Source organism: Mus musculus, chromosome 8 (assembly GCF_000001635.26).
Source record: "Mus musculus strain C57BL/6J chromosome 8, GRCm38.p6 C57BL/6J".
Lineage (NCBI taxonomy): Eukaryota > Metazoa > Chordata > Mammalia > Rodentia > Muridae > Mus > Mus musculus.
The window spans coordinates 61,863,509-61,889,137 of NC_000074.6; the positions used below are offsets into that span (position 1 = coordinate 61,863,509).

Consider the following 25,629-nt stretch of genomic DNA (forward strand, 5'->3'; position numbering starts at 1 on the left):
ATGCCAGGGCTGGCTGGCAAAGGGGGAAACTCTCGCTTGCTAATTTCTTTTCCTTACATGTTTGGTCTGGAAACATTTGGGATATAGATGTCATTTGTGGTCTCTAGCACTCAGCTATTTCCAACTTGGCCTGTTTCATTTCTTCTCAGAATGTTTTTTTTCATGCCATCCACTTCTAATTTTCTACCTTGTCTCTTTCTGAGTCCCTTCTAGGAACCTTCCTTGGTCTCCTGTAGTTTTATAACTCTCAACTTAAATCTCCCTTACCGTTCTGATCATCTATGATATATTTACTCTATCCAGTTGATGAAGTATATCCATGTAGGGAAGGCCCTGAGAACACACTCAGTGCCAGCCTCCTAATTGCTGCCTCTCACAATTCCATGAGCATCAAGCACAGGCCATTAGTTGAGATATCTGTTATGCTGGAGTAAAGAAAAAGAAAACCAATAAACATACCTGGAGTGTACACAGGCCTGTCAGAGGAAAAAGAGGGAGGAGGAGGGGGGAGGAGAGGAGGAGGGGGAGAGAAGGAGGAGGAGAGGAGAGGAGGAGAGGAAGAGAAGGGAGAGGAGGAGGAGGAGGAGGAGAAGGAGGCAGAAAGTAATGTGTCAGAGAAACAGGTCTGGGTTACAAGGCCAATGAGGAGAGGGAAGACAAACGGCTCTTACAGTCAGATCGTAGTTTATTCCATGGGTGTGAGTGAGAAAATTGCACGCTTCAACCAGAGCAAACGATAATAAAAGACAGGCTTTGGTTGGGCTTAATCTTTTTCTGATTTATCAAAATCTTTAAACCAGAAACCTATCAAAAGAAGGGGAGAAAAAAACACATGTGTGACAGTTGAGAACTTGAGGAAGATCCCATGTAGAGTCCAGAAGCTGCTGGGGCCCCAGAGCAGGGTTTGAACGGAAGGAAGCTAAAGGCTAGCCTTGTGTTTCATGAATGTGGTGTCTGGACACCTGAAGTGTGTGGGAATCCGCTGGAAGGCAGAGAGCCATGTTTAGACCTTGTTAGAAACACACCTTCAGATTCCAAGGAGCTAAAGCCGTTGTGCAATAGTACAGCGGACAAATCAATGCTCAGATTTTAAGAGTTGAAGATTAAAGGAACTAGGCATGTAGTAAGTTTTTTTAATTGGCAACATAACTCTTGCAGGTATATATTATAGATGATACAGTGCTTATAAAGTTGCTTTGATTTGGAGTGAGACAGACACACCTTGTTAACAGATTCATTATTTGTCTTGCAATGACCTGCAAGGGTTTGGAAAAAAAAATCAATCCAAATATAACAGCTCTCACACTGGAGGGATGACACTGGTTCTTTCTCTGTGGAGTACTTGTTGTTTAAACCATTGTTTTTCCTATAATTAGATAAGACTGGTGGCTTTCTAATTTGAGGTGGCACATTAGCAGGTTCCATTAAGAAATGGTGAAACAAAGGAGTCACAACATAGGCTCCAATCTACTTCTATTAAAGAATTTCAGCCAAATGTTAAAATCTGGGGTAAACATCATGTGGTTGAGATGTCACAAAGATGACTGCATCCAAAGAATTGGTGTCTACTTTTAGTCAGTGGAATTGTCTCTAAGGGAACACAACAGCATTTTATAGAGAATCTCCTTGCTTTCCTAACCACTCCCACATGGCACCTGACTCGATTTCTGCCAACTTGAGGGGTACCTGTTGCCCTGATACGCTCAGTGACTCCTCGTTTGTTAACAACGCTTATACATAGTGCAGAAGATAGCAGTTTCTTTAATCTTGTTGCTTCCTTCCAAAAGCTAGCTACCTGTTCAGGGTTAAAGTTATTTGTGTCATAAAATGACTGTCTCGTGTTGGATTGACAGTGGTCTTTCATAGCAAAAGCCTATCAGCCACCATTGAACTCATTGCAATCATCATTGCAATGACCCTTCCCAACTGCATTCCAGGCAATGACGATGGTGTCCTTACCCTTGGCACACAGAATAAAGGATCCTGGCCAACATAGGCCAGTGCACTCCTAATTAAAGTGCTGGCAGTGGGATACAAGAGTTAAATAGTACCATGCTGGATTACAAATCAGATTGATTCTGTTCTTCTTGGCATTGCTGCTCTGTTTGTGAGCGCGAGCGAGTGAGCGAGGCCTGGCTGCTCTGTTTTCCAAAGCTGCACCAACTGTGTTTACTGGTAAAGACGTCCTTAACTCTTGAGAGTCTGATGGGACTGCACACGGTGTGACATTTTCTCAGGAGGACCATGAAGCCCTTCTTTTCCAGGCTTTCTCCATCTCATCTTGGGTAACGAAGGAACCCATTTATAGGCTTCTGCTTTTAGAGAAGCCATCAGCAGGCAGACAGTAATAACCTCTATCTCTTGTGGTAAAACCCACTTTGAGGCTCTTTCTCTTAAAGAAAGAACTCATTTTATTCTAATGGGAGGTTATTATTATTATTAATTATTATTATTATTAATGTTTTTCTTTTCTTTTCAACTGTTTTCTCTTCCTCTTCCCTCTGCCTTCCTTTTGGAATATTCTCCTCTATCAACTGTCAGACCCTTTCCCTAAACTTCATTCTCTCTCATTTGAAACACTTTTCCAATTCCGGCAGCCAAGGTTCAATGCCATCCCCTTGGGGAGAACCCTTATTTCCTTTGGTATCCTTGTTTATGTTTTGTGGCTGATGATTGCAGAATCAGTAGACACTGGTTGCTGAGAACATGCACAGAGATACAGAGCCCGCCTTCACTGTTGGAACTCATACACAAGAGGACAAAGCGAGTTCCTACACGTGTTTGTCACTTTCCAGCCAGGGCAGGCTTACAGTTATATTTCCCCATCAGTGTACAGGTGGCTAGTGGTTCACTTTTATTCCAGCAGATTATTCAACATACTACTATTTTATTTATGGCTCAAAGAACTAAAATGAAGCAGGAAAGAGTATTCCTATAACTACATGTCACTTGAACACAAGAGGGACAGTTTTGCATCTTTCTTTATACAGCAAGCTGTGCTGGGTTTCAGACATAATTCTATTTGCCACAGTTACATTTATAATGTAACTCCTAAGTCAAAGGAATGTGGTGTTTACAGAGAGCTTGTAATAGCTGTAATTATACATGCACACACTGTGTGTTCCACAGTGAGGTATTGCCCCGGGCAAATGAAGGAGCAGGTCGTGAAGAAATTACATCAGAGTCATAGAAAGGATTTGAAAGCCTGGGCGGTGCTTGCTGTGGAGGCATCTGAAACTTCGAAGTCAGGTTCTTGAAAAACAACAATTTCATACCGGTAAATATGCATAGGCTCATTCATTTCCCTTTGAGAGTTTTGCAGTCTGCTATAAAACTTTAAGCAAGACAGTACAAAACCAAAGCCAACCTACCTAGTTGGAGAAAAGCGTGTATCTGTTACTCAAACCATTTTTTTGAGTTTTCTTCTTTCTAAAATTATTGGAATACAAACAAAACAAAACTGAGGAACAAAGTGTTGGGAAACTACTTTCAATTGACTTTAGCAACTATTTAACAGGTACCTATGAAAGAAGCTGAGGAAACAAGGAATAATTTAAAGAACCTCAAGAGAACAATGGTCAAGAGGCCTGGGTTTAGAAAGCTTTCCAAGTTGACTGTGAGTCACAATGCATGGCTGACCTTCACAGCTCTGAGGTTAGCAAGAGAATGGGGAGACCATTAGGGTTGGGTGGGTGGGTGGGGAAGCGGTGATTGGAAGAAATCACCTTTCCTTTGATTTAATTTCCATTCCCTACAACCATAAAGGAACAGAAGGCCAAGTAAGGTAAAAGCTGCTAGAAAGTAGAAATATACAGAGACTCCAAGGAAGTCTTGGCGGATTCTGACCCCAATATGCATGCTTAGTACTCTGAGAAAATGGGTATTGAAACGCCTTCAAGCATGTGTTTGTGTTTCTTAGAAGCTATAGTTTGTCCTATCATGCCGAGGCACTGCTTTCCATTATCTCCATAACCTTGTGAATACTTAGGACTAAAAAAGGAAACTGCAGTAAAAAGATTTTAAAGACAAAAAACAAGTTCAAAGATTTTTGAGCAGAGAGAATATGGGGGAGCTTATGCCAAATCAACAGTAATATAAGTAAGAATTTTTAAAAAGATTTCATTAATAAATTATGTTTTACATGTGTATGTCCACTGTTTCTCGCCATTCCCCCACCCCACCCCCCGCCCCCTGTGTGCATGCACTTATGTGTTGTGCACACAGAGTTGAGCTCATCAGAATTGCAGTTACAGGTGTTGGCAGGGCTCCCAGCTCTGGTCCTTGTGACTATATAGCAAGCACTACTAACCACTGAGCCATCTCTTCAGCTCCAAAGAAACCATTAAAAAATAACAAGTGAGGCGTCAATATGTGTTAGCATATTACTATATGTCCAACACAATTTTAAATTTATATCTGTCGTGGTTGACCTAAACACTACCCTAGAAGTATGTAGTTCATTATTTCTATTTTACTAGGAAGGCTCTTGAGGTATGAAAGCTTAAACTTACCAAGTGCCCTATTTGATACATGGTAAAGCCGGAATTTCCCTCTCACTCTAGAATCTGTAAACAACTACTGTACCCAGCCATTCTGACATTTTCTGTTTGTTTGTTTTGTAAGCCAATTTCTAATTCTAAAGGGATTCCTTACACATGTCTTTATTTCGTAGGTAAATTTCTTTATTGGTTGTTTGTTATTAGTGTTCTTGTCAACTATGGAAACTTGCCCAATAGAAGATAAATTGATGGGAATTCCCAGTTTGGTTCCTGCTATTGATGATTGACACTAATGACAGTTTCAACAACAAAATTCCTCACTATAGCAATATATCTTCTTTTTCTTGGACACAGAGCTTGCTTTTTTTACTTATTTAATGTTCTATCTATCTATCTTCATCATCATCCTGACCATCATCATCACCATGACCATCATCTATACAGTGTTGTGTGCATGTGAGAATCCATTCCTGCACAGCTGTACTTGTACCACATTGTTCATGCGGTGGCCAGTGGACAAACTGTAGCCATTGGTTCTCTGCTTTCATCATTTGGGTCCCAGGATTGAATTTAGGTCTCATCAACCTTGACAGTAAATGCCTTTGCTCGCTGAGCCATCTCCCAGGCCTTGACACTTGATTCCCTGGAATAGTAGCCTGAGCAGCCTTACTGTGGATGTCATGAATGTGCTTGGCATACACTGTGGTGCTGCCTGGGAAGAGGAAATGAAACCCAGAAAGGAGGTGAGGTAGCAACTGGCCATCTGCAAATGTTCAAACCATGAAACAGCAATTCTGGCAAACAGGGCCAATACCTCCTGGGTCATCAATACAGAGCGACTCCATTTTCCTAAGATCTAAAGCAAAAGATTCAACAGTCTGATCAATGACAGCCTTTACCATAGCGATAAAGCCAATGTTTTAAAGGAAGGATTCCAAGTGGGCAGGTACTAGAAAGAAGTGGGTTGAGAAAGAACAGAGGTATAGGAAAGAAGGCAGAGCATCAAGCAGACCACACACCTTTAATCTGTTGGGTACAGCCAGTGTGTGTGGGGAAGACAGAGAGAAGGCTCCATTTCCACACCACCAAAAGGCACTGCTCTGTTGTGGACCTCCTTCAGTTTCTACTGTAACAGTAATCTGTTGTTCTAGGGAATATTTGTTACATAGAAAGGTCTATATATATAAAGAAAAAGGACTAAAAGTAATATCAAAAGAGTAAGGAACTTAGGTTCCACTGGGTAGAGGAGGAGACAAGATATTGGTAGGTTTTTGCTTTCTATGGATTTTGCCCTTTTGCATGCTTTCTCTCATCCAAATGACAGGATGGACAGGAGGTATTGAAACTACTGGGGGATGATGATGGGTAATTCTTATCAGACTTTAGACTTAATTTGGCTAAATTGAAAAGGAACAGTGTATATGTGTGTGTGTGTGTGTGTGTGTGTAAGACCCACTCTATCCAATTCATGTTGCTAGACATCAAGACATTTTTGTGATAGTTTTCTTCTGGTGCTGGGGACTGAACTCAGGGCCCTGAATGTGCTGGGTAGATGTTTTTTTTTTTTTTTCTGAGTTTTATGTACCTGACTCTTCTTGGTGGTTTTTCTGGACTAAATTGTGCACAGTGCATAGATAGTACAAATAGTAAAAAAAAAAAAAAAAAAAAAAAAAAAAAAAAAAAAAAAAAGTCAGTAGTTTTTAATGTTACCCATAAAAACAGCAATTCACACATCTTAAGATACAAAATACTATGAACACAACTGAAGCCCCTTGCTTCTTTGTCTCTGTGGCTAGTGTCATCTTTAATGTAACATTTGACATTCTTGTGTATTAGTCTGTATCCTGACTACTTCAGTTGTTCTTGAAAGTTACTTTGAGGAAAACATTTATTTGTTTTGTTTTGTTTTGTTAGGTATTTTCCTCATTTACATTTCCAATGCTATCCCAAAAGTCCCCCATACCCACCCCCCCCAATCCCCTACCCACCCACTCCCCCTTTTTGGCCCTGGGGTTCCCCTGCACTGAGGTATATAAAGTTTGCAAGTCCAAAGGGCCTCTCTTTCCAGTGATGGCTGACTAGGCCATCTTTTGATACATAGTAGCTAGAGACAAGAGCTCTGGGGTAGTGGTTAGTTCATATTGTTGTTCCACCTATAGGGTTGCAGTTCCCTTTAGCTCCTTGGGTACTTTCTCTAGCTCCTCCATTGGGTGCCGTGTGACCCATCCAATAGCTGGCTGTGAGCATCCACTTCTGTGTTTGCTAGGCCCCGGCATAGTCTCACAAGAGACAGCTATATCTGGGTCCTTTCAGCAAAATCTTGCTAGTGTATGCAATGGTGTCAGCATTTGGACGTTGATTATGGGATGGATCCCTGGATATGGCAATCACTAGATGGTCCATCCTTTTGCCATAGCTCCAAATTTTGTCTCTGTAACTCCTTCCATGGGTGTTTTGTTCCAATTTCTAGGAAGGGGCAAAGTGTCCACACTTTGTTCTTGCAAGTTGTATATATTCATGAGGCCAGGCTGGCCTCAATCCCCCTTTTGCTATGAATTAACCCCCCAGCTTCCACTGCCTGTGTGTTTGTTGGTTAGTTGGCATGTTTGTTCATTTTCCAGTGCTGGGTATCAAACCCTGGGCTTTGCGCACGTTAACCAAGCACTTTGCTAACTAAGCCACTGCGTTCTTCTTTTGAACTTGCTCACTCTTAGTTGGTATTTTGTTTTTGAGTTTCAGATCTGATAAATCCACCTCTGGTCTATTCATTATGGATATATCACGAATTAATTTGTTCATTTATTTTTATAGCTTTTTCAGTTTTATTGAGAATATAAGGGCAGCATTTTCTTCCAGGCATATATACCTTGAAGTGGAATCTACACCTAGAGTCATTCAACATATATTTATTGATCACCTGTTATATGTCAGGTGCCATTTTAGATCCCTGACACCAATAAGTGAAAAAAATTAGTAAGTCCTTATACTCAAGGATTTTTAATTCTATTGAAGGAAATGGATAGTACAATTAAACCAGTAATCCATGGTATGTCATAAAAGTTTATGGAGAAAACTGCCAGATAGTGGAATTGTGTAGTGAGGGGGCAGGACCCCTCCCTACCCCTTTTAACATAGTAGATATAGAAAGCCATACCCTAAAGATACTTTAAGGAAAAATACGAAGAAAGAACTTTCCATGCAGAAGGGGCAGAAGGCACAGAGGCCTCTGATGAGGGAGGTGCAGTAAGGTCCCACGGTGGCTGATGTGGGATCTTCAATGGCAAGAAGCAGGGGATAAGTGAAGCAGAGAAGACCTTATTAGTACCTGCCAGGACAGTGTATTTTATTTCACTTTGTTCCAGCTAAGAAGTCACTGCATGCAGTGGTGTGCTGACAGTTCACTGAAAAGAACTATGCTGAGTGTCATGTGACTCAGATGAGCAAAGGTAGGCCCAAGGAGGTCTGTTAGAGGCAATGCTAGTATCTGAGCCAGGGGATGAAGCTTAGAGTGGAGCATGCTTGCAGTGATGGAGTGAAGAATCAGACACAGAGATCTGAAATGGAGAAGCAACTGAGTTGTTGGATGAACCAGAGATGGGGTTGAGAACAAGTGCGGTCAAGGTGACTGTCATAATTTTTTCTTGAACTTCTAGAAAGGAAGTCTAGACATTTTACATTAGATATCGACAGAGATGTGATGTAAAGGTTTCATGTGTGTACATCTTATACTCACTGGTTATCCTAAAACTGGGCTCCAAAATTTTGTATAACTCTGTGCCCTACTGTAGTAACACCAAATGTAATTGTCGATTATTTTTATTTTGATATGTATGTACATTCTCAACGTTGACTACCCTTGGAATAATCTTGGGCTAAGCCATCTGTACCTTCACCTTTATAATCTCCTGGCTATGGCATGATTGCCATATTATCCCAAACCATCACAGTTCATACAGATAGTCTTACTAAGATAAATATCCGTGGTCTGCTTTATTTATTATGATTATTCTTGAGGGATCGCAAATATCCACAGACTGGGCTGTATTGATTTCACATGGATACTGTTGTTGCTTTGACTTTTGATGAGGATCAAAGTCTTGTTCACATAAACTACGTGGGGGCACTAAAGGTGCTGAGTTTTAATTATAAAAAGAAAGAATTGAATTAATTGCAATTGCATATATCAAATAAAACTTGACAAGGCTAATAAGGATGACCTAATAGGCATCTGTTAGGAGGAACTGTGTCTGGAATATTAAAGCAGATGACGGATTCTTTTCACTTTGGTAGTTGAGTGTTTGAAAGTATTTTCCCTTTCATAAATGTATACATCCACCTCACAATTATCTGAATATGAAAGTGTGTAGACCACTCCTCCTAACTAGAAGGCTTAGCTTTCTTTACAGCTATTATGCAGAGAATATGAACACTCTTTTAACATGTATGTTAGCTGATGATTGTTCATGGATTGAAGATAAAGAGGCACAACCATGAAAACTGTGGATTTCTTTATATAGAAAATATCATACTATCATCTCTTTGAAAATATTTGGACTATGATTTCCTCCATACCTTGATTTTTATAGATGGTAGTTCCCCTCACTTCTACTTCTGGAGGTTGCCAGAGAGCCAGACACAGCAGTTCAGAAATAAGGACAGTGGTGGGACCTTCTTATGGACCAGACTGCATAAGGAATAAAAATCCCTGACGTACATTCTAGGCTCTGTGATTAATTAACCATTTTTTATTACTTGGTGTTTTATTATACAGTTTCATATCTAGGGCCTCTTAAATTTAGGTGGTTAAAAAGATAAAATTTCCATTAAAAATACTTTTAAATGCAGACGTGTAGGCCAAGTCTGGTGGCATACGCTTTAATCCCAGCACTAAGGAAGCCGAGGCAGGCGAATCTCTGTGAGTTTGTGGCCAGTCTGGCCCTATGTAGCTCTGCATAGTGAGTTCCAGGACAGCCAGAGCTACATAGTGGGGCTCAGTCTCAGAAGAAGAAGAAAGGAGATGAGGAGGAAGAAGACAAGGAAAAGGAGGAAGACGCCCTTTTATAATACCAAAGCCATGTTGCTTTGAGACTAAACTTTGCTGTCCAGTCCAGACTGATCTAAAAGTCAAGATCACTGTGCTTCTATCCTCCCAGTGCCAGGTTTATAGGTAGGCGCCACAACCCACATTCAGGAACTAGTTATCCACTCAAAGGCTGAGTGCGCAGAAGACCAAGAAAGGTGAGTGGTGTCAGGTTCCCTGCCCCTAGGCCCCTCTAAAGACTGAAAAAGGAGGGCCATTAGAACAGGACATGAATGGAGCAACAGATGATGTAACAGTTCACCTTGTATGAGACAGGAGAAACGGCTCAGAGGTTAGGAGTGCTTGCGGCTCAATCAGGAGGACTACAGTTCACATCCTATCAGATGGCACACAAAGTCTTCAATGATGTCTTTTTGGCCTCTGGGGGCCACTGCACACACATGTGCACATACAGTTACAGAGAGACATACTCACACAAATAAATACAAGCACACATGTTCACAAATACATAGAAATTTTGAAAAAATTTAAACAAAATTGATAGCAAATAATTTATATACATATTGTATATAAATTATTTGTTATATATACATGTGTATATGTATATCTATCTATCTACCTAACTCTATCTATCTCTCTATCTATCTTCTCTTTCCTTTAACTGTTGAGATTGTTTTCTGGGTATGTAAGAATAAAGGAGGGAAGGAACTCTGCTTTCACATTTTTTTTTGTGACATTTGGGGACAGTGCTTATGTTTAAAGTAGGAATGCCTTGAAATGACTGGTTTGTCTTCTCATTACTGTTCCTCCCATTTCTCCTTTTATCTGGGGCTACTTTATCTAATTTATTAGTTTGGTGATGCTCAGGGTTTTCTTCTGTTTTGATTTTTAAAGACAGAGACTCACCATATAGCCCTGGCTGGCCTGAAACTCATTACGTCCACCAGTCTGGCCTTGAACTCAAAGGAGATCTGCTTCCCATTGCTGGGATTAAAGGCTTGTGCTACCAAGTCTGGCCTGCGGCTTTGGAGCAGTCTCTGTCTTGGCCTTACTTAAGGACCTCTAAGCTAGCAGTAAGTAGCCTAGCCATGCAGTTGTAGGAAGTTGTTTCCTGATCCGGGCCACCGCACAAACGCAGTCACTAAACGTTGGCCTCATGGCGGCGCCAGAGCTGAATGTGTTCCTTGGGCTGAGCCTGAGTCCTCCTGAAACCCAGGTCTTGCTGCTCACTGGCTTATACTATTGACAAGTGAAGTTTCTCCTCGTGTTCTAGTCCCTACCTCAAGATCCTGCCACCTGCTGCCATACCTGCCAACCGTGCATTCTTTCCTCTGGTTGGCCACCCAGGCACACCCTGTCCCTTCCCAGGATAGCTGCCAGCCACCCAATACTATGCGCCTCTGTGTTTATCAAGCATTATCTTTTGAGCTTTTGCCCACTGATTGCTTCAGATTCCTTGACACTCCCTTCCTCTCCATAAGACAACCAACTACTTCTAGATCCTTAGAAGGTGTCCTGCCGATGAGGAGCTAGGTCTCACTAATATGTAGGTCAGTAGGTCCCTGAATGGATGCAGGATGAGCCAGTTTCTCACGCTCCAGCGCGAGCACTTTTTATTAAAGATTTCCTTCCTTACACAAAATTGTCTTCACAGAAGGTTTTCCGCTAAGACCATCATGTCTCACGTGGTCAATAAAGTTGAATGCTCATGAAGTTTGATATATTTCCAAATGCATGATCAAGATGACCAAGATCCCTCAAACAGGAATGAAAACAACCCTCATCTCCCCGACCTCGTGTATTTATAGTCGTCTTCTTAAAGCAAAACAAAACAAAAACAAACCCTAAAGGATATAAAGGTTAAGTAAACAATGAGCAATGAAGCATTTTTACCAAAGATTTAATGACTGTTTACCATGTCAAATGAACATTGGTCATTGATTTTAGTACACTGAAATAATTAATAATACTATGCTACTAACCAAATGTCTAAACCTACTGTCCCCAGCTGTCCTCAAGAAGCCTGGGCATGATTTTGATGGCCCACTGTGTTATCAAACGACTAAGTGAACCTTAACAAGGAATCATGCCTGCTCATTTGATTGGGTCCTTTGGTGCTGAGTGGAGTGATTTCAGTCAGTTTTGACATGTTATACATTTGCTACTGGGTTCCACTTGCAAGAGACTGTTTTGTACATAAATGTAAATTGAACCATAAAGTTTCAAAGTCAGTAACATTGTTTTGCACATACATATATTCCTCACCGATCATTTGCTCCTAAAATTGATAGGTTTTTTTAAAAAAAAAAAACCAAAACAGAATCTGAAAGAAAGCATTACATTCTTCTGGAAAACAGAATCCAGAACCATGTGTCTGAGCAAACACATTAAGAAGGTTTTTACCGCCCCCTGCTGTTCGTTTCTTAAAATAGCAAGCATTACAGTAAAAGCTGACAGTGTAAACTAGCTAGTGAATAATAGTGAATTTATTCTAAGCAATGATTGTGAAATCCATGCCAGCGATGTGTGCATGAGCTCACACAGGAAGGAAAAACGCATGAGGTCTGTTTTGACCTTGTGTAGCTGACCTTGTCCATTTCATTCTTTTCCTAAACTAAATTATTGGAACTTGCTTTTAAACATTTATATAATGCCAGGCATGGTGGCGCACGCCTTTAATCCCAGCACTTGGGAGGCAGAGGCAGGTAGATTTCTGAGTTCGAGGCCAGCTTGGTCTACAAAGTGAGTTCCAGGACAGCCAGGGCTACACAGAGAAACCCTGTCTCAAACAACAACAACAACAACAACAACAACAACAAAACAATTGCATTCACATAAACATTTATATAGATTGGATAAAACATTCAAATAACCCAATGGATGCCCATCTTTGTAGTCTAATCCTGACTTGCAATTAAGAAATTAGACACGCTGAAGAGCCTGGGTAATGATAGCTACAAGGCCACAGCAAGGCATTATTGTTTTACATATGGTTTAATTCAGACATCATAGAATAGAATGTGATTCCTTATTACATTTTCATCTCATGGTTGAAGACAGCAAGTCTCAAAAGCCTCTTGTTTTAAGAGACGAGTCCGAGGAAGATCCCTGACTGTAAGCCCTGCAATCCTGTAAGCCCTGTAAGGTCCCTCTCTTAAACGTTTATTGTACGGGAGAAGGTATACAGCCTATAACTTAGAAAGAAGAATTTAAAAGAATCATAATGGGCATGTGGGGTGCTTTTGGGCTCCAGGTATGCACTCAATTCGCTGTCATCTTTGGCTATGCCCTGTGGCTAAGCATAGAAAACCAACCTGCTGTGCTATGGACTTGGTTCATTGTTCTCCTACATAGAAATTCTGCCTACTCTGGTTGCTACACTTTGGAGATGCAGGTGTGTGTTTGTCTCTCACTAATAAGGCATACTAACCCATTCCTTAGACTGGATGTCTATTTTAGGATTTATCTATGCTTGATTTCTGTACACTGTCATCTCTGTTCCTCTGGATAACTGTAGCTTTAGGATAATTTTTTACCTTTTTCAGTGACTCATGACTAAAACCACTCACTTTTCTTCATACTTTGGATAAACCATTTTGATATTTTACACTCCCTAGGCTCTGTAAAATCTGCACTCCTATATAACAGCTGGTTTTTCTCATTGCCTCTTCAAGTGACGGCAAAACCTGCCCCACCTGGGACACCTAGTGGTGTTGGCTATTTGGCCCGCTTTTGATTTAGCAGATTTTTGAGCAAATCTACTGCAGAGACCACAGGACGCACAATCCATGAAATTTCTCGTCTCCCTTGAAGTCACACCGGAAGTCAATAAAATCACGTTACATTCGTAATAAGAGTTCTTACCTGACCCTGGGCGTTGGGTTTCCTGTGACTCTACACTCCAAATAAACTCTGCTTCCTTCAGCAACTTCTTGGCTCCTCAGTTTCTGGATGAACCTAGGTGCAGTTGGCAAGTGGCGGGCTTTCTGGGGCTGTGGGTGCGGGATGTGAGCGAGTGGCAAGGTCTCTTCCGAGGCCTGGTGGGCCTGGTAGCAAAGGCTGCCCTGGGCTTGCTTGACTTCTGCGTCCATCTCCAGTTGATCTAGCTGGTCTGCAGTGGGGCTCTGACTGGCTGAGGCACTCATCAGGGCTGATGGCTGATTTTTAGGAGACAGATACCCACTGTCTGGTGATGAGGACTCACCATTTGGGCTTCTGTTCCTTGGCTTTGCCGCTTCTCTAAATATGGAGGTCAGTTCCTCGATGAAACTAGCCGCCTTGTCGCACAGTTGGCTCTGGGGGCCAGCCTTGCTTTGCTGGGCAGTTTTGGGCTTTGAACTTGGATTGGGATTTTTTGCACCTCGTTTTTCAGCCTTGCGGAGGCTCCGGATGTAGCTGGGGCTGGCCAGCAGGGGTGATACCCCGGGTTTTCTCTTTGAACCTGGGGAAGTGATCCTTTCAGCTTGATCTCCTGTTAGAGGCTGGACAGGTGCTCGCCTGCTATCCTGAGGTCGTTCTGAGGAAGTCTGCTTGCCTGATTTCGGCTCCTCATGGGAAGGAGTTTCGCAGAGGCTTATGGGAGACTTGCTGAAAATCTGCGAGATCTCCTTCTCAGAGTCAAAATCTTCAGTTTCAGAGCTGTCTATAGCTCTGCGTGCCAGGTCAAGGCTTTTATTTATTTCTTCCTGGCTGAGGAAAGCAGAGAGGCCTGGAAAGAAGTCAGCACTTTTGCCCTCTTCCTGCACGTCTGATAAGGAGTCATAGAAGGAGTCGTGGGAGGAAGTCTCTGACATATTTGAGCAATCTCCACACACTCGTTGCTTGTAGCAGGAAGGCTGGAGGCACAGGAAACCTGTGTCCTTGCTTTCTGAAAGACAACACAGAATCTTCATCACTGCTAATCACCCCTCTCCTGATTTTTTTTTTTTACATATCGCTAGTAACAACAAATTGGAAGAAACATTAAGATGAACCAATATAGCAATCTTCTTCTATAAATTGGAAGAAAGACCAAATATTTGTGGGCTTACAACTTACAACTCGTTAAGCATTTATTTTAGGTTTTCAACGTAGCGTCTTACTGTGTAGCTCAGCCTGGCCTTAAACACACAATCTTCTTATCTCTGTTTCTAGGTCTGAGAGCTATAGGCTGGGTTACAATGCCTGGCATGGCTTGTAATTGTAGGCTGACATGCTCGCTGTAACTACTACCAAATGATACAAGGAGAGGAGGATGCTTCCAGCGGCTCCACAGTGGACACATAGGGGGCTGTTTTGTGTGCCTTTCTTCACCACAAAGCTCATTGGTGGTCTCAATGCAGCAAAGAGTAACTCTGACTGTCCTAGTTTGGTTTCTGTTACTGAGATCAATACTATGAGCAGAAGCAACTTGGGAAGAAAAGGTTTTTTTTTTTTTTTTTTTTTGGTTTATAGGTTACCATCCATCATGGAGGGAGCCAAGGCAGGGTCTCATGCAGGAACCCAGGGGGTGGGGGGGGGGAGGAGCTAAAGCAGAGACCATGAAGGGATGCTGCTTACTGGCTTGCTCCCCATGCTTGCTCAGCTCACTTTTTTATACAACTCAGGAGCACCTGCCCAGTGGTAGCACTGCCCACAGTGGGCTAAGCGTTTTCACATCAATCATAGAACAAGAACAGGACCCCGGACATGCCCACAGGACAATCTGATGGAGTCCATTTCTCAATTGAGTTGCTTTTCACAGGTGGCTCTGGTTTGTGTTAGGATGACAAAAGGCAACCAGTACACTGATTTTATTCGCATTATCCTAATCCACCACTGGCAAATGAACAATCTCAGATTTCCCTCATTTAATTACTATAAATAGAAAGATTAAGTATTGTGTTTATCAGTTATGGTGTATTTATTTATTTATGTCTCAATAAACTGTCTCAACCTTTATGTGCAGTCACATCATGTATATGCATTCATTCATTCATTCGACATAATTATAACAGGTAGCAATAACCACATCCTAACTTTCAGGTGCTGAGAGTACATGTCTGCTCCATACTAAGTATTCCCAAACGGTTCTCTAAAAGACAGGGTGTATAAATGTATTGTGTTTTTAACTTTGTGGCTGAAGCACTTCTCTTATAGTTATTAGATGGCATGTTAGCATGAAGCCAGCCATACATAAGATATAAATTAATTAGCACGACTATGTCACTTTATTTGTGGACACCGATTCTTAAATGTTAATCTTTAAAAGTTGTAATATTCTGGTTTTGTTTTTATTTGGAGATATGTGTAACCATGTAGTTCAGGTTGACTTTGGCCTTGAACTTGTGAAGTTCTCCAGCCTCAGTCTATGAAAAGAGTTGGCATTAAAGACATGTGCAATGTGCACACACGTGCATATACTTGTTTATGAGCACATGCAGGTGGCCTCATAGTTATACTAGAGTGTTGGGGTACACTGTGTGGTATGTCTCTGTGTATTCAATTGTTCATTCTTTATCAGCAAAGAACTGTCAGGATCTTGGTTTTGTTATTCTTCTCTAGCCTAGAGGCAATCTACAGTTGTATCTGATTGGCTATAATAAAGGTCTGACAGCCAATAGCTGGGCAGAAAGTAGAGGGCAGAACAGAAGGATGCTGGGAGAAGAAATGAGACTCAGAGATTCACCAGCAGACAAGGAGGCAAACTGAGGGACCAGAGTGTAACAGAGAGGTAGAGCTAGGTACATGATGGGATGTAAAGTCCGATTAAGTTAGATAGCTGTCTGGGAGACTGCCCTAACTAAAAGGCCTAAGATTTAAAATATTAAAAAATCTTTGTGTCATTATTTATACTGCTGGCAGGTTCAAGAAAGTCCCGTTATAGTAGGGCTTCATATTTCCAAGAGTTAGAGTTATATAGGGGGTTGTGTACCACCCTATATTGGTGCTCAACTAGTCTCCTAAAAGAGCAGTAAAGACTCTTAACCATTGAGTTATCTGTTAAGACTCTAAAGGAATTTTGTTTTTCAGTGAAAAAAAAATCGTTCTGTACATAAAATCTTAATAGGATGGATTCACTCCAGAGGATGATGTTTGCTGACTGGCTCTTGACCCAGAATCATGGCATAGTCATCATTCCATTCAATAGTTAAAAAGTCACATGGGGTAATAAAATGGGGAAGCTGTAATCATTAAACAAATGACACGAAGGTAATATAAAAATGTGATAGAGCTTCAAAAGTATGTGAAAAGTACATAGGAAATGTAGGAACGATGTGGGGGAGGGAATCACTCTAGCTTTAAAGGATGCGTACGTAACACAGCTATGTGTTCTGCAGAGGACACTTATCTGTGAGTATCATCGGAATCAAATAAAGGGTGCTTCAGTATCTCAGGCCTCAGTTTAAATCCCTCTTTTGCTTACTGAAGCAACGAGTCTCCTGCCACTCTAATTGTGATGTTCTTTTTTTAGATGCTACTTATAGCATCATAGGAGGAAAGGTTAGAAAGTCCCCAAAGTAATCTTTCCTTCAAGAATTAGTTTAGAAATCATCAAAGGAAGTTATTGAACATGCTGAGTTTCAGCTTTGTAAGGTTTGTCAGTCGTAACCTAGTGGGATATCACTCAGAAGTGTGACAATTGGACCAATATTCTTGAAGCAGCTTTCCATCTAAGGAAATCTGATGGATTGGTCAGAATATCCTGATGATTGATCTTAATTGTCAGCTTGATAGGATTTGGAATCACCTAGGAGACACACCTCTGGAAGGTGTTTTGAGAAGGTAAATTGATTATTTATTTATTTATTTATTGGTTTTTTTGAGACAGGGTTTCTCTGTGTAGCCCTGGCTGTCATGGCATTCACTTTGTAGATCAGACTGGCCTCGAACTCAGAAATCCACCTGCCTCTGCCTCCCAAGTGCTGGGATTAAAGGCATGTGCTACCACTGAAAGAGACCTAACAGTGGACAGTTCCTTTCAAAATCGATGACCCAAATATAAAGGGATCCCGGGTAAAAGGAATACGGATGCCTGCCCTCACACCCTCCTCAGCTAGTGCATATATTTCTGCTGCTGTGGTCCTCCATTGACTGCAAACTCAATTTTCTTTGAACTTCCAATGAAGATTAAATATCAGCGACTCTCCAGGGAATCCCCAGGTCTTCAGCACTGGTTTTAGGCTTTGGAACTGCTTAGGTATCTAACTTTGTGAACTGGGAAAGTCCTAAAGCTCCACGGTCCTGTTCCTCTCATTGTGCTTACTTTTATCAACTCAGTGGGTCTCCAGTTCAATGGTTTTCTACCTATGGGTCACAACCCCTTTGGGGGGTCGAACAACCCTTTCACAGGGGTCGTTTATCAGATATCCTGCTATCAAATATGTTCCGGTTTGTAACATTAGCAAAATTAAAGTTATGAAGTGACAGCGAAATAATTTTATGGTTGGGGGGTCACCAAAACATGACGAACTGTATTAAAGGGTCACAGCATTAGAAAGGTTGACAAACACCATTCTAGTTCCTTGGTCTTCACTGTTCTGTAGCATGGAGCCATCCTAATTATTCTCTGATGAAGAAAGTTTGTACTCAGTTCACTTTTAATATGTAAATATATTTTTTTTATGAGCAACAGGCAGTTAAACTATAGTTTTGAGATGACAGAATCATGGTAAAAATAAACAAGCATAAAACAAATATGCATATAAAATTTTACTTAGCTAATTAATCGTGAAACCATTAAGCGTTTACAACCATTTCAAAGAAGGCAATGAAGACTACACACATATGCAAATGATTACGAGTGCTTAAATTTTTTGGTAGACTTACAACTAGTTAAGATCTATACAACAATAAAATACAATGTTTGGAGTCATACAGAATACAAGTCAGTACTATTTTTGCTGGAAAAGCAATAATTTGTATGTCTGTGAAACACTCAGCCCAGCATGGTTGCACATGCCTACAATCTAGCACTCAGGAGTTGGGAGGCAGCCTATTCTAAGGAGAAAGTTTCAGGCCAGCCAGAGATCCACAGCGAGACTCTCCCTACATAGAAGAACCAAGGTTCAGGTCTAGGCAGTGGATCCAGAGCTCCATCTTAATCATATTCTTTAGCACTGTTAAATTATAGTTTTACAAACAAGATTCCTAAACCATGTATCATATTAATAAAACAGGTTCAGAAACAAGATCTATACATCACTAACTCCATTATAATTTAGTATAATATGAGAATATTATGACACATTTTAATGCTTCAGGAAAAGAATTATAGAAGAAAGCTTAAGCTAAGTGAATGATGGGAAACAGCCGCTTCTTATTGTAAAGTAGGGAGTGTTTGCTGCAGGCACATATTGTCTCACCTGCTTGCTAACTCAAGTGTTGGTTTTCAACAGGCGCCACCTGATGGGATCCAGTTGTCAGGATTAGGTGCCATTTAAAAATTGCTTGCACAGTGAAAAGTGAATTAACAGCATGATTGCGTCCTGCTCCAGATTCAATTTTCAGCTCAGTTATTGCTGCTGTAACATGCATGTGGGCTAGGGAAAAAAAAACGCTCACTCAATGAGGGATGAACAAGAGAGGTTTCCAAGTGGCCCGAGGTCACTGGAAAATTGTGCTTCAGAGATTTTTTGTGTCATTCAACACCCCAACATGAAAAGACCATCTTTAAAAGTAATGATACACAACTGAAAACATCTCCATTATTTCCCTGAGACTTCCTGTTGGATGCTAAATCATGCTTTTTTCTAATCCAATGAGGTTGTGAGAGATGCAGACTGTGAAGCAAAAGTAAAAGTTCAAGTTATCTTGCTTTTAGTCAGTAAAGAGGGAAGGAGAGAAATGCCAGTGTAAGGGGAGATTCTGATTCTAACATCCTGTTCCCCAATTAGCTGTTGATTTGTGAGTAAAGAAGGAGAGGGGCCAATTGCTGGGTGAAAGGTACAGACAGGACTTCCAGGTCCCAGGAGAAAAAGGCAGATCCAGGGACATAGAGAGGGTCGTTCCTGCCATGCTTTGGAGGAAGAAGAATGAAACTACCATGTGTCAGGGGGAGCTTGGGCCTGCGGCCTCCACTGAAGGCAGGTAGCCAAGGATGTTTGGCAGGGGCTAGGTGGGACTAACCGCGAAGTTAAGGGCAGGTGGAAAGACAGGGATAATAAATTGGTAAGGGCGTGCTTTTCCAGGTGGAAAATAGTAACTCCCAGTCATTGTGCCAAGAAGGCAAATTGTAAAGGAATTTGTGTGTGTGTGTGTGTGTGTGTGTGTGTGTGTGTGTGTGTGTGTGTGTGTGTGTGTCTTTCATCTGAGGATTCAAGGTTGAGGCTGGTAGGATGACCCACTTCCCAGAGCAAAGGCCAGTAGAGCAAAAGGGAAGCCAGGAGGGGCCAGAGCACAGTTGACCCCTGGCAAAGGCAGTAGCTTTTAAAACTACACGCAACATGCCAGAAGGGAAGTATTTCTCCTTCAGCAAGCAGCACAGGCATCTTGAGGAACAGAGGGGTCCTCCATAGCTTTTGATCTCCCACTGCTTCCTCTCCAGTACTTTGAGTGGCCTGAAAATTCCTCTTTTTTCTTTTCATCTCTCCTCAGTTTAGTTTAGCCTTCCTGCCATCTCTCCTAACTGTCCTAACCCATAATTCTCTGATTTCTTGGAATATGTGCAGTTCTAGGTTCTTCCCCTCAGGGGAAATGGCTTCTCCTTGGCCTTGTCCATGTAATTCAATGTCAAGTTCCCTTCTTCCACTTCCTTTCATAGAATGGTAGATCATGAAGTTAATGACAGTTGTGTACTGTTGCGAGGGAAGCTTCAAGGAAGATGAAGTACATCAGACAGTTTTACTTCAGTGATTTTTAATAGTCCAATATTAGGGATTGATCAAACATAAAAAAAAACTGTACAGAGGAATGTGACAATTGTCTGCTATTAATATTGTTTAAGCAATTTGCAGTAGGGATCAAAGATTGAAGTGAGACCATTTTGACAAAGACTGTCTTGTCAATGTTTTCTCCTCTTGTCCTTGGGGTACTCCCTGGCCCATATGAAAAGCTTCACAACCCATCTGGGTTGTCTACCTACAGACAATCTGCCCAGTGAAGACTCTCTGGCACACCTTCTTTTTTTTTTTTAATTTATTACGTATTTTCCTCAATGACATTTCCAATGCTATCCCAAAAGTCCCCCATACCCTCCCCCCCACTTCCCTACCCACCCATTCTCATTTTTTTGGCCCTGGCGTTCCCCTGTACTGGGGCATATAAAGTTTGTGTGTCCGATGGGCCTCTCTTTCCAGTGATGGCCGACTAGGCCATCTTTTGATACATATGTAGCTAGAGTCAAGAGCTCCGGGGTACTGGTTAGTTCATAATGTTGTTGCACCTACAGGGTTCTGGCACACCTTCTTAACATGGACCGCCCTTAGCACAACATTACAGATGGCTGTGGGCCACCATGTGGTTGCTAGGATTTGAACTCAGGATCTTTGGAAGAGCAGTTGGTACTCTTAACTGCTGAGCCACCTCTCCAGGACTTGTAGCATTTCAAATATACATTCTTCACTGAAATGTTCTTCTGCCATCAACTTTGAATTGTAAAAATTCATTACTTTTTCTGCATTTATTTATTTGAGTGTGAAGTATGTATGTATTAAGGGAGTCAATTTCTTCTTTCACCATGTGGGTTCTGGGGATTAAACTTGTATCAGCAGCCTTGGGACACTGAGCCAGTCACTAGGCCCAAACATTCATTTTAAGCATTATATACAGACATTAAATATATCCATGTAGCCAGGCATTGGTGGCACACACTTTTAGACTTAGCTCTTGGGAGGCAGAGGCAGGCGGATCTCTGAGTTGAAGGCTAGCCTGGTCTACAGAGTAAGTTCCAGGACAGCCAGGGTTACACAGAGAAATCCTGTTGTGGGAAAACTCAGCTAATTAAGGTAGAAGTCCACTGTGACCTGATAGCCTCTGGGCTCAACACTCTATGTGAAACTTCATTAGTAGGGCTTCTCCTCTGACTTTGTCTGGGGAATTCTAAGACCACACACATATGCCTGAGGAATGTCACAAAGCCTCAAATAGATTATAGGACCAATTTCCTTTATCCTGATAAAGCCTGTTCAGCTAGAACCTGAGATTCCTGAAATGCTTCCCCCTCTAATGAGGCATTTTGGTGCCCTAAGCCCTCAACCAATGACCTTTGCCCATCCTGGATGTTCTTACCCCCAGTCGCCCAAAACTTTATAAGCCTCGAATCACCGTGTGTAAAATTGATCTGCCCCCTGAAAGCTGGTCCTGGCTGTTCAGTGTATGCATCCACAGGGCTTCCAAACTCCCTTGCTAGCTGTTGCTGTTCTCACTGCCCTCTTGGACTGAACTGGCAACAATCCAGGAGAGTAGGGAGACCCACGCCCTGTCTTGAAAAATAAAAACAAAACAAAAATGCCCACTTAATGGATACCAATTCATACTTGATGTATTCGTATATTGATTAATGTTTTTATCAGGCTAACCCTGTTTCCTAATATTGCCATGGTTTCTTTCTCGCTCTTTCATAGTATTCCTTGGTGCTTATGTTAGTTACCGTGGTTTCATTATTGGGTTTTTTTAAAGAGTAGACTACTTTGTCATTAGCCTAAGGCTTACCAAATATATATTTCTGGGACTGGGGTGAAGACTCAGTAAATAAAATGTTTGTTGTGCAAATGTGAGGACAGGAGCTTAGATTTCTAGGGCCCAGGTAAAAGTGAGGAAGGTGTGGTGGCTAGCACCTAGAAGCCAGCACTCAAGAACCAGAGATAACTGGAGCAAGCTGGTTTGTTATACTAGCTGATTGATGAGTTCTGGGTTAAGAGATCCCCCAATCTCAATCAATAAAAGTCGAACTAGATAGAGGAAGACACTCCATGTCAGCTTCAGAACACACACACACACACACACACACACATACACAAACATATACACACATATACACATATACACACACATACACACATATACACATGTACACACATACATACACATACACACATACACGCATACACACACATACACACACACACACACACACACACACACACACACACATCCCATGTGCATGCATGAGAGCACAGCACCCCAAATATAAGGGAAAATATTTTGTTCATAGAATTCTATTTTTACCAACAGCAACTTAACATGCTTATTGAGATGCAAACAGAAGCAATGAAGAGGCTCACAAAGAATTAATAGAAGATGGTTATATAGTGTTATTGAATTTCTCCCAAATTTGAATTTTAGTGTCCCATTTTGCATTTTTTCCTCCAGGTGTGCTGTGATTTGTTGTTTAGCTTATGGACAGTGGCATGTGTGAGCATCAGGAGCTTCGTTCCCTTTGAGACAAGTCTTTCATTGGTGTAGAGCGTCACTACATAGCCAAGCCTCCAGGGATCCATCTCTACCTCTTAACACCATTGAGATTCCAGTAGTATGACATGGGCCTCCTCTGTCACACACAGATTCTGGGGATCTGAACTCATAATTTTGAGACAAGGTGACTGATCCATCTCTTCAGTCCCCATTTTACATTTCTCTGTTGCCTTTCTTTTTTTTTTAATTACGTATTTTCTTCATTTACATTTCCAATGCTATCCCAAAAGTCCCCCATACCCTCCTCCCCCCACTCCCCTACTCACCCACTTCCATTTCTTGGCCCTGGCATTCCTCTGTACTGAGGCATATAAAGTTTGCAAGACCAAGGGGTCTCTCTTTCCACTGATGGCCGACTAGGCCATCTTCTGATACATATGCAGCTAGAGACACGAGCTCCGAAGGGGTACTGGTTAATTCATATTGTTGTTCCACCTATAGGGTTGCAGATCCCGTTAGCTCCTTGGGTACTTTCTCTAGCTCCTCCATTGGGGGACCTGTGATCCATCCAATAGCTGACTGTGAGCATCCACTTCTGTGTTTTCTAGGCCCTGGCATAGCCTCACAAGAGACAACTATATCAGGGTCCTTTCAGAAAAATCTTGCTAATGTATGCAATGGTGTCAGCGTTTGGAGGCTGATTATGGGATGGAACTCCTGGTATGGCAGTCTCTAGATGGTCCATCCTTTCCTCTCAGATCCAAACTTTGTCTCTGTAACCCGTTTCATGAGTGTTTTGTTCCCAATCCTAAGAAGGGGTAAAGTGTCCACACTTTGGTCTTCATTCTTCTTGAGTTTCATGTGTTTTGCAAATTGTATCTTATATCTTGGGTATTCAAAGTTTCTGGGCTAATATCAACTTATCAGTGAGTACGTATCATGTGAGTTCTTTTGTGATTGGATTACCTCACTCAGGATGATGCCCTACAGGTCCATCCATTTGCCTAGGAATTTCATAAATTCATTTTTTTAATAGCTGAGTAGTACTCCATTGTGTAAATGTACCACATTTTCTGTATCCATTCCTCTGTTGAGGGGCATCTGAGTTCTTTCCAGCTACTGGCTATTATAAATAAGGCTGCTATGAACATAGTGGAGCATGTGTCCTTCTTACCGGTTGGAATATCTTCTGGATATATGCCCAGGAGAGGTATTGCAGGATCCTCTGGTAGTACTATGTCCAATTTTCTGAGGAACTGCCAGACTGATTTCCAGAGTGGTTGTACAAGCTTGCAATCCCACCATCAATGGAGGAGTGTTCCTCTTTTTCCACATCCTCGGCAGCATCTGCTGTTACCTGAATTTTTGATCTTAGCCATTCTGACTGGTGTGAGGTGCAATCTCAGGGTTGTTTTGATTTGCATTTCCCTGATGATTAAGGATGCTGAACATTTTTTCAGGTGCTTCTCAGCCATTCGGTATTCCTCTGGTGAGAATTCTTTGTTTAGCTCTGAGCCCCATTTTTTAACAGTGTTATTTGATTTTCTGGAGTCTACCTTCTTGAGGTCTTTATATATATCGGATATTAGTCCCCTATCTGATTTAGGATAGGTAAAGATCCTTTCCCAATCTGTTGGTGGCCTTTTTGACTTATTAAAGGTGTCTTTTGCCTTACAGAAGCTTTGCAATTTTATGAGGTCCCATTTGTTGATTCTCGATCTTACAGCACAAGCCATTGCTGTTCTATGCAGGAATTTTCCCCCTGTGCCCATATCTTCGAGGCTTTTCCTCACTTTCTCCTCTATAAGTTTCAGTGTCTCTGGTTTTATGTGGAGTTCCTTAATCCACTTAGATTTGACCTGAGTACAAGGAGATAGGAATGGATCAGTTCGCATTCTTCTACATGATAACCGCCAGTTGTGCCAGCACCATTTGTTGAAAATGCTGTCTTTTTTCCACTGGATGGTTTTAGCTCCCTTGTCAAAGATCAAGTGACCATAGGTGTGTGGGTTCATTTCTGGGTCTTCAATTCTGTTCCATTGGTCTACTTGTCTGTCACAATACCAGTACCGCACAGTTTTTCTCACAGTTGCTCTGTAGTACAGCTTTAGGTCGGGCATGGTGATTCCACCAGAGATTCTTTTATCCTTGAGAAGAGTTTTTGCTATCCTAGGTTTTTTTGTTATTCCAGATGAATCTGCCGATTGCCCTTTCTAATTCATTGAAGAATTGAGTTGGAATTTTGATGGGGATTGCATTGAATCTATACATTGCTTTTGGCAAGATAGCCATTTTTACTATATTGATCCTGCCAATCCATGAGCATGGGAGATCTTTCCATCTTCTGAGATCTTCTTTAATTTCTTTCTTCAGAGACTTGAAGTTCTTATCATAAAGATCTTTCAATTCCTTAGTTAGAGTCATGCCAAGGTATTTTATATTATTTGTGAGTATTGAGAAGGGTGTTGTTTCCCTAATTTCTTTCTCAGCCTGTTTATTCTTTGTGTAGAGAAAGGCCATTGACTTGTTTGAGTTAATTTTATATCCTGCTACTTCACTGAAGCTGTTTATCAGGTTTAGGAGTACTGTGGTGGAATTTTTAGGGTCACATATATATTATCATATCATCTGCAAAAAGTGATATTTTGACTCCTTCCTTTCCAATTTGTGTCCCCTTGATCTCTTTTTGTTGTTGAATTGCTCTGGCTAGGATTTCGAGCACTATATTGAATAGGTAGGGATAAAGTGGGCAGCCTTGTCTAGTCCCCGATTTTAGTG

At 41.5% G+C, this 25,629-nt stretch overlaps 1 protein-coding gene across 4 annotated transcripts in view; it reads right to left on the reverse strand.

The window, feature by feature from the left end:
• The window catches only part of Palld (palladin, cytoskeletal associated protein), a 391,277-nt gene that overhangs the window by 352,078 nt on the left and 13,570 nt on the right, over positions 1-25,629 (reverse strand). For 3 of the 4 annotated variants that reach the window (NM_001293772.2, XM_006509503.3, NM_001081390.2), the window contains exon 2: positions 13,405-14,407. In NM_001293772.2, coding sequence (NP_001280701.1) covers positions 13,405-14,333 — 929 coding nt within the window. In that variant the 5' untranslated portion in view covers positions 14,334-14,407. The remainder of the gene's footprint in view (positions 1-13,404; positions 14,408-25,629) is intronic. The other variant, XM_011242242.3, reaches the window with a different exon arrangement.